The following is a 10,300-nucleotide window of genomic DNA, read 5'->3' as shown; positions in this document are numbered from 1 at the left end:
CCCATACGGTGCCAAGTCTGCATATGGCATTACAGGAAAAAAAATAAACCTTAGCACGAGCTTGTTTTGTAATTTCTTGTAGATGCCCAAATGTACATGAGTGCACTCAGAGTGTCTTGGGACCATGAGGAAGCCACGAAGGTTTACTACATCCCAGTAAAAACTTACAGGTTAATTTGCTAAAGTAAAAATGCAAAGTTTATTCAAAGTGTTTTTACATTTTAATGTCAAAATAGCTGAACTGGAAAAAGTAATGGTTTTAGTTTGGCTATTCTGGCCTTACATTTGAAATTCTATTTGAGTTCACTTTGAATTATCACTTTAGTAAATAATCCCGTTAAGTGAGGGAATGAGCAATTTTCACTTCAAAAGTAGGAATAATGACGTGAAAATGTTTGAGAGATTATGTGTTACCACCGGCAAAACAATATCATAAACAGGGCCTGATATATTAGCATAGAAACAAGTGTCATATTTGGAAAATACAGTAGGCTTGACCAAAACAAATAATAAATAATGGTTGCTTATAGGAATTAGTAAGGAATATGATTGCACTGTTAGGAGCAAAGTTTTCTAAAATATCACAACAGAATTTTAAAAACATATATCTAATATTGGAAAATACATACATACACTTGGTAGAGTGGCAATTTGTATTATAGCTTTCTGTACATAAACCTTTTTTTCCAGAATGAACAGTGTACTGTCATTTCTTTTTTTGTTGTTTTTGTTTTATTATATATTATATATTTTTAGAGGAAGTATGGTGCCAAAAAATATTACTGGATACTTGCCTAAATTCTATTTAATGTCCAAATGCAATTTTATTTCAAAGTAACTGAGAGTCAGAAGTGGATTTACTTTTACTCCTGAAATCTGATTGAGGAAGGTCCTCACTGAATGCTCTCTCAAAAATAGCCTGGACTGAGGTCCTGAATTTCGTCTTGAAGTCTCGACCTATGAATACATAGAGGAACGGGTTGACACAGCTGTTAAGGAAGGCCAAACTGGAGGTAACTGGAATTCCAATATATAAGACTTTTTGTAGCAAAGGATCACCATTGTCATTTGCATACAGTTCCAAAAAAGATAGAACATGATATGGTGACCAACAGAAAAAGAAGAAAAGCAGAACAGCTACAATTACTTTAAAGGGTTTGGTAGATTTCGCCATACGATTTCTATGGAGGTGTAAAGTGATCACTACATAACACATGGTAATAATTGTAAAAGGTATGACAAAGCCAACAACAAATCTTGTAATCAATGTAGCTCTGTGCCTCAGACCTCGCAAATATTCATCTTCTTCATGAAAGTTATTGAAACAGTACATCCTTCCATCATCCCTTTTAACTGTGTCACGGAATATAAAATATGTTAAACTGAAACTCAGTGCAAAAAGCCAAATAACAAGGGATATTATGGAAGCCATACGGGGTGTCCGATGGTTCTGGGCCCATACAGGGAACACAACAGAGATCCAGCGATCTATACTGATGATTGTGAGTGTGAATATACTGGCAAACATATTGAGGAATGCTATTGCACTAGTTAGCTTGCACATGAAGGTACCAAAAGGCCAGTGGAATCCAAGAGCAAGGTAGGCAATACTCAGAGGCAAGAAGAATGTAAAGATAAAATCTGCAATGGCCAAATTAAGGAACCACACTACATTGACTGTTTTCTTCATTTTGAAACCAGCGATCCAGATGACTAAGCCATTTCCTGTTGTCCCCAGCAAGAAGGCCACAGCATAGACCACAATAGAAAATACATGGAGGCTGTCCATACCTCTGTGATCTTCTTCATCAGTTGAATACTCAGAACGATCATCCATGGTGTAGAGGGACAGAGTAAAGGTTGTAATGTTCTCCATTCTCCTAACTGGAAAAAACAAGAATGCATTAGGACTATCAGCACGACTCTGTAGAATCCATGAAAAAAGACTAGAACATTCTACTCCATTCTACTCCCCCCAAAAAAGATGTTTTGTAGTTCTGAATATTTACAGTTTAGCAACTATAAGAGTACTTATCAAAATATAACCAATGAATTATTGAAATGCTGTTAATAGGGTAGGACACAGGTTATCCTCAGACAGCTGAGTGATATGGGAGATGCACAAAAAAATGGGTGCATTCCAGAAATAACAAACATTATAGCGTTATTGTTTTATAATGGACTTATTACTATTGTCTTATGCTCACATGATTTTTACTTCTTCTTTTTGCGTTAGTTGTATTGGAAGTCCTCTCAGTGAACACACATGACTAGTGTGGCCATTCTAGGCATTTCACCTGTTAGTAGATATCCTTAAGGTGGGCTAAGCATTATGGGATATGTAGCACTCACACAACTGAAAACTTAAAGCAACACTCCATTCCTTAAAGAAATACTCAAAGAAAATTTTTGTTTAACAATTTTGTCGATAAACCCTCATAGAAAACGTCAGTGCAATTATTTTTGCGTGTTGTCTTAGGACATATATAAAAACTTAACGTGCAATAGCTGCAGATTTAGTATTTGCAGCTACTAAATGCCATCCCCATTGAGAAAATATGTGTTGGGGAATGACCAGTCATAGCCTTCTGAGTAGCCTTAAAGGTCAGCCACACAGGCATCTCAGTAAGATGTATGAGAGCAAAGGAAATTACAGTTTTTAATGTGATTCTATTAAATCGGGGGAAACACATAATGTGCTCCTAACTTTGTTTTTAAAGCACCAGGAGCAGAAGGTTCCCTTAACCCTGCAATGGTAATATTTGCAGAGTTAAAGGGACACTATATTCACCAGAAGAACTACAGCTTGTTGTAATTTTTCTGGTGAGTAGAATCTCACACATTGCATGAGGACATCTACTATCATTGAAATTAGGTATCATTAGGTAATTCATCACTTTGATAAGAGCGGTCTCAGTAGAGTGGAGAGGGCTACTATCATTGAAAACCCCAATGATTAAATGCTTTCCTATGGGGGAAGCCACAAATGCTCTAAGGATTCCCCCCATCGGCTGATGTCGGCAGCGGAGGAGCATGACCCCATGCCAAAGGACATCGGCTCTAAATCAGGTAGGGGAGCCATGAAGGAGGGGGAGGTAGAGGGCACTATAGTGTTAAGAATACAGCACTATAGTTTCCCTTTAAGACTACATAATAAATATTCATTGCTATTTCTGTACAATGCAACAGAATAGGATGGCAGATTCCTGTACTTTTTATCTTCTGAAGAACACAAGCTTCAAAATACAATGTGAGGACAGAAAAGGTTAGAAAAAAATGCTGCACTGACAGACAGAGGTGAAAGAGCAAAACACAGAGAGATACACCTAAAAAATATCTGATAAGGAGAGGATGTGTTAACAAAGCAGGACACGGACAAGCAAGGCTGAAAAAACAAGGTAGGGTATTGCAAGGTAAAAGATAGGAAGGGATTGGCAGGAGTAGAAAAAACTCTAAATATGGAAACGTATGGGTAAATAAACTCTGTGAAAAGACGGTTATGTAGGTACGGTGTAGGTACGGTGTGAGCTGTGAGTGAGAAACAGGTATTATAGGGGTGTAGAGTGTGTGAAATATGGGGGATATTAGCTACATGGTCAATTACAGAATAGTTGTATTAGGGCTGGATATGTTTGGCCTTGAGAACTATTATAATGAATGGCCTTTTTTGCACACAAAACTCACAGATCTCTGTATGAATGTTACTAATCAATGCAAATATGGTCTGACAGAGATACTGTATCAAAATGTCTGACTCATTTAGTGATGGCAAAGCTGTGTAGATCCATGATATCAGCAGAATATGCTGAACCAGGATAGGGTCCGAAGTGTGATAATATCATAAAATAGCATTGATCCTTAAGTGTTTAAATCATTTTGCTTCAGGGCTTAAATAACTGAAAAGAGTGATTTGAATCTAAGCTCATACACCACACTTAAAAAAATCTCCAATTGATCTATTCCAAGATATTTGCCAACTCTGACAGGCAAACATTAGGAAGTCAAGTCAGCAAAAATCACTATCTGACACACCCAAAAACATATTTTTCACAATCATTTTTCCTCATTTTATGACTTACTACTTAGTCTGTTTTTACTTTTCTATGTTTAAGGTCAGTTATTGTGCGTTGCAGATACATAACATATAAAGGAGGCTTGCTTTTTGTATCAGGGTTTCTGAAGAATTCAATTGCACATTTGAAGGGTCCAAAAGTAAAAATGCCCCCAAAACTTTTTTTTCTTTGAAATTCAACCTTTTGTTTGACTGAATCCCACAGAGCTATTTTGGTGAATGAACGTATTTGTGTTTGATATGCTAAGACAATTCCCCTTATGGAAATACACTTTGATAAACCTCATGTTTTTTTTTTTTTATTATTATTATTATATCTCTATGCCTGAGCTAGTAAGATGTGTGTAGTGCTCATGAGGTGCATAATACAATACTAAGTAGTTAGTTAGCAAGTTCACAGGCATTGCTTAGCTTCTTCTGCTGAACACACTGGGGCAAATTCGTAAGGAGTATGTGACAAAAAAAATATCAATCCGCAGGAAAGGTCGATTTGTTGCCATGGTTACTGCTCCACATTTTAGAATTACTTCCCACATTTTTACCTGTAGATAACTCCCTTTTATCTATCAATCGAAAAGAAATGTAAATTTCCACTTGAAAGGTTTTAACATGAGTGAATTCCTAAAAGGGATCATGTTATCGCATGATAGTAAATCTCTCATAAACAAAACGCATCTTTCTTCTGTTACCTATTTCTACCCAAGCATTTAAAAATCCTGAATATAACAGCATTTGCCATCTTACAATACACCATGCCTTAGGACCATTCTAAAGGATACGGTGTCTGTTAAATCTATTAAAAGACGCTTCAGTCTTACCCCGATATAACTTAACCAGGACCCGGTCCACAACCATACCTCTTTATTTAACCCCTTAAGGACCAAACTTCTGGAATAAAAGGGAATCATGACATGTCACACATGTCATGTGTCCTTAAGGGGTTAAAAAAAATTGCCTTTTTTAAACAGACTTGGAATAAAACGTTTTGTATTACCCACCATGTTACAGTGCTGCTGCCCACCCTATGGGTGCTCTATTAAGGGTTAATGGTTTGCAAGAATACCCTTTTCTGTCTCATGAGAGATTTTGCCTCTTAGCTGAAAGCAGTGAGGTGAATTGTTAGTGTAGCAGGTGAGCTCACACTCTAATGGTGCTATCAGTGATAATAAAAACCTCTGATATTTAAATGTGCATATTTTGGATTTGGGATAGAGCGAAAGTAACTCTTTTTCATTGAAGACTTAATAAACACAATCCCCAAATATGAATTATTTTCATATTTTCTGTACTTTGTATTTCACTGCAATACAGTATATTATCTCCGACAGATATCTGAACGTCTGCAAGTTTTGTAGTATGTGCCTGAATGCAATACATGAGGTTAGTAATTGTGTAGAAATATCATTACTTACTGTATCTGGATGTCTGTGTTGATCTGACCCACACTTCCCCTTCTGTCCCAGTTCTGAGTTTTCTGTTTGTGCCAGTTGTTTTATATTTGTTAACTGCTGACGTCACAGACTGATCTCTAGTGTAACTGTAGAAGATTTTAACCCCTTAAGGAGGGAGGCAATTGTACACATTCTGACCAAAAAAAAACCTGGAATTTTACTATATGTCTGTTCAACCATAATTTACCTCTTTTATATTAAATGCTCCCACACTTATTATATATCATATTGTTCAGGAGAAACAGGGATTTAATTTCACAACAAATATTTATATATGAAACATAATTTAATATTAATAAAATCTAAAAAAGTGGTCTGCGCAACATTTTAACTGTGAATATCCTAATACTGTCAGCTTTTACTGCAATAAAATACACATATTTTGGTTCAGCAATGTTTCACAAGTACAACTGTATCCCTCATGTACAGGTTTTATGGGTTTTTGGAAAGTTACAGGGTCAAATATAGGTGTACACATTGCAATGGGCCAGATTGGTTTGCTGAGCCTATGTTGCCTTTGAAATCATATTGCAGCCCAAGAATGGCATACCATTTGCAAAAGTAGAAAACCATCATTTTCAAAATGGGATATCTTAAGTCTTTTTAAGTAGCCACTGGGTCACAAACCCTGGCCAAATTTAGTATTCAGCGTACCAACTGTGGTCATAGGGGTTGTGTGCTACTACCACCAGGGCTGCGCATTCAGGGACTCATCTGGTGGCCCATACTCTTAGGGCCAGCCAACAGCAATCTATTTTCAGGGGTCCAAACAGCGCTACAGCCCTTTGATAGCATGAACGGCCCCCTTCTGATGATGCCAGCCTGGTCACTTCCAGTCACTTCCTCCCAGCAATAACCGAGCCACGCGGGAGGAGGAGTGGAGGAGGCAGAGTGGGAGCTCTGACTCCCAAGAACCTCAGCTATCCACTGGACTCCAGGGAAGTCACCCTCCTGCATCTAAAGGGTATGAAATAGGAGGGTGGCTAACAAAAATGCCAATATTTCCTGTGTGTGTCTATGTATCTGTGTCTCTATGTGCATCTTTATCTGTATGTGTGTCTGTCCGTGTATCTGTGTACCTGTTTGTTTATCTGTCTTTATCTGTGTGTCTGTATGTTTATCTGTGTGTCTGTATGTGTGTATGTATGTATGTGTATCTTTCTGTCTTTGTACCTGTGTTTCTGTATGTGTATCTGTGTGTCTCTATGTGTATCTGTGTGTCTGTATATATGTCTGTATGTGTATGTGTATGTGTATATGTGTGTCTGTCTGTGTATCTGTCTGTCCTTGTATCTTTGTGTCTGTATGTGTATATGTGTGTCTGCATGTGTATATGTGGGTATCTGTGTCTGTATAAGTATCTGTATGTGTATCTGTTTGTCTTTGTATCTGTGTGTCTATCTGTGTATCTGTGTGTATGTATGTGTATCTGTGTCTGAATGTGTATATGTGTATCTGTGTTTGTGTCTGTATATGTATGTGTATGTGTATCTGTCTGTCTTTGTATCTGTGTGCCTGTATATGTATCTGTGTGTCTGTATATGTTTGTCTGTATGTGTATCTGTGTGTCTGTATATGTATCTGTGTCAGGGCCGCCATCAGAAATTTTGGGGCCCCTAACACAGCTCAAGGTCTGGGCCCCCGAAGGCCCACCTTCAAGCCCGCCCACAGACACAAACGGACACAGACACACACAGAAAGATACACACATACTAACAGATACAAATACTGAAACAGACATACAGGCATACTGACACACACATACTGAGAAACACACACATGCATAAGGAGATACAGATACACACACACACTGACATACATACATACTCACATACACACATACTGACACACACACACATATACATGCAGACATACATACTGACAGACATACATACATACATACACACACACACATACATACTGATATATACATACATACTGACAGACATGGGCGTCCGCAGGAATTTTTCCAGGGGGGGGTGGGCATAAATGTAATGACATCCATGCTTGGCCCCTTTTTGACAGTGTCATGAAGGGGAGGAGCATAGTCATTATCACATAAAGCCAGGGTGAATAGCGTTTTGACAACTATGGTATTAGGAATACATGTTTGTATTCCTGACACTATAGTGTTCCTTTAACCCCTTAAGGACACATGACGTGTGACATGTCATGATTCCCTTTTATTCCAGAAGTTTGGTCCTTAAAGGGTTAAGCAAATTAAAGGAACATTCTGGTCACCATAACAACTTCATCTAAATGAAAATGCTATGATGCCAGGAAGCCCATGGGTGCTCTCTTTCCTTTAAGGGGTTAAACCGCTCTCAAATAGTTTAACCCCAAAGGCTTCCTCCAGCTCCAGGTCGCTCAGTGGTATTCGACATCTGAAACGGAGTGTCAGGAAGTGCAGATTGACGTCAGGCAAGGGTGCCGCTGATTGGCTAGAGTGGACAGTTGACGCTCTAAGCCAATCGCTAGTTCTCGGTTCATAAAAGTTTTTTACTTTTTTATGAATGGGGAGCTATTGATGGGTTTAGAGTGCCAGCTGACCGCTCTAGCCAATCAGCAACACCCCTACCCAGCTGCACTCTGTGCTTCCTGACACTCAGTAAATAAAAGTGAACACATTAACACTGATATTTTTTTTTTTACCTGGCGAGATGAGAAGGTCCAGAGTTTCCCTGCCAGGCCCAGGTACCAAAGCCTTATGATGTGGTGTCCAGAATAATGTGGAGTGTTCACGTCATTTTTCCTTCCAGCTCGAATCTCCTTTTCTTCTCTGTAACGGATCAACTGGCACCCCGACTTGGTACCTCCGTTAATGGATGCTCCTAGTGCTTCCTGAGGACTCCAAGCACTCTGGCAGACACCATAATCACCGAATCCGAGAAACCTTTAAATTCTCCCAAGCGTATGAATGCTGTAGACCATTGAATAGGAACCATACGAATAGGCTTGTACTCCTAGCAGTCAACTGGAACAGCATACAATAAATCCTTCCCCCAATAATGAGACGACACATCACTTTGAGGGTAAAACAGGAACTCTCGACTGTCTCATCCAGCCTGGCTTTTATTACAATAATACACATACAGGCCACACCCAGGGGGAGGCATAAAATAACCAATCACATACATGGTTCAGCCCACACATCCCCTCCCCTCAGATAACATTAAACCCAATTATCCGGTACACCTTTTCAGCCAAGTTCTGGATGTACCCCAAAAACAGGGGGTACACCTTTAAATCCAGCATCGCTGGATAGCCCTTATTCAGGGGGGAAACATATCCAAAATTCAAGTCATTCGGATGAACAGTTCGGGAGATATGGGGTTCCAAAGATTTGACCGACCGCATGGGTAAAGTATCCGAAAACAGTTCCATGCATTTTGGCCCTGCGGTCGGTCACAAACAAGGGAATGAAAACAGGCGAATTGCCTGTGTTATAGAGCCTGGAGAGGGTTTGAATGAATTCCCTTGTTTATGGGGCTCTTTCTACCGAACGGCGGGTCATTCGGTAGTTTCCATACGAATTTCTGAAAGTATGGAGGTCTCAGCGGTGTTTGCCTAGTCAAGTGTCCGATTTTAGTTCCAGACACTCGACGGCAAAACACCGCTGTTCGGTAGTTTAAGATGGCCGCCGCCACGTGTTTGTTTCCCGAATGGCGGCCACCCAGAGGACAAAGACCACACTGCACTGATTGCCAATTACCTGTTTGCAACATTGTTGCAAACGGTAATTGGAGGCACACTCATTCCTGGGTGGTCTGGTTGTTCGGTAGTTTCACTCAATATACTGAATGGAGTGATTCTACCGAACAATCAGAATGCTGCATACAAATCACCCAGGATAAACTTAACACATCTATAAATACATATATAATATTACAGGCAGTACACTTGAATATGCTTCACAATCTTAAAGGGACAGTAGTCCCAAAAGTCCCAATATGTCCATAGATGCTGTTAAAAGGGCCAGTAGCAGCAATATACAGTACAATATGCCCTAAATAACCCAGGGGCCATAGTCAGTAGGTAGGAGGCTAGCAAACAGGCTTCTCCAGGGCCCAGTGGCGAGGTTGGTTTCGCCACATTTCTCCCCTTTTCCAAACAGACTAACAGGGTACCTGACCTCTTGCCGGTCAGTGCCCTTGTTAGTCCAGCAGCCCACCCACAAAACAGAAACAGCAGTACAGCCCACCCACAATAAATGGTTACTACACCTGAGTAATGGAAAAACTTGTCCAGGTCCAGGTGCCTCACCCCGGCTGTGTGGGGGACTGGTAGGCTGTTTTGGTGGGTTGCTGAGTGGGCAGAGACCAGCGGTACTCTGCCCTGGTGCCAGCACTACTACAGGAGTAGTCTGGTTGGAGCCTGGTTGCTGGAGACCGACTGTCTCCCCTTTGGCTAAACAGCCCTGTTGTGGGGGGGCAGGACCGACCGTCCCTACCCCCTGTGCTGGAAGTGCAGAGACCACGGTCCCATCTGCACAGGTGTGGGGCTTACAGTCTCCCCCTGGTACATTAAGCTGCCGCTGGGGAGAGGTGGTAACCAGCTCCTCTCCCATTAGAACACTCTGCCCATTGATGATCTGCCGCTGGGGAGAGGTGGTAACAATCTCCTCTCCCATTAGAACACTCTGCCCATTGATGATCTGCCGCTGGGGAGAGGAGGTAACAATCTCCTCTCCCATGCCTACTTTCAGTCTTTGTGGAGGGAGACCGACTGTCTCTCCTCCCAATTCAGTGTCCTGCTGCTGGGGAATAGAGACTGGGCT

At 40.5% G+C, this 10,300-nt stretch overlaps 1 protein-coding gene across 1 annotated transcript; it reads right to left on the bottom strand.

Annotated features, from left to right (window-relative positions):
* Positions 1-825: 825 nt before the first annotated feature.
* LOC134577092 (chemerin-like receptor 1) lies at positions 826-5,556 on the bottom strand. Its single transcript, XM_063435742.1, has 2 exons — positions 5,485-5,556; positions 826-1,884 (listed from the first exon to the last, which is right to left on the bottom strand). Exon 2 carries the CDS (start codon positions 1,874-1,876, stop codon positions 830-832), a length of 1,047 nt encoding a protein of 348 aa, XP_063291812.1. The 5' UTR covers positions 1,877-1,884; positions 5,485-5,556; the 3' UTR covers positions 826-829.
* Positions 5,557-10,300: the final 4,744 nt, after the last annotated feature.

The sequence above is a fragment of the Pelobates fuscus genome, chromosome 11, assembly GCF_036172605.1.
Source record: "Pelobates fuscus isolate aPelFus1 chromosome 11, aPelFus1.pri, whole genome shotgun sequence".
Lineage (NCBI taxonomy): Eukaryota > Metazoa > Chordata > Amphibia > Anura > Pelobatidae > Pelobates > Pelobates fuscus.
The sequence above is the reverse complement of the archived record's forward strand: the minus strand, read 5'-3'. Positions and strand labels throughout refer to the sequence as shown.

Bases quoted from the DNA above. Each gene is read 5' to 3' on its own strand.
- LOC134577092 (XM_063435742.1), bottom strand. From the start codon at position 1,876: ATGGAGAACATTACAACCTTTACTCTGTCCCTCTACACCATGGATGAT.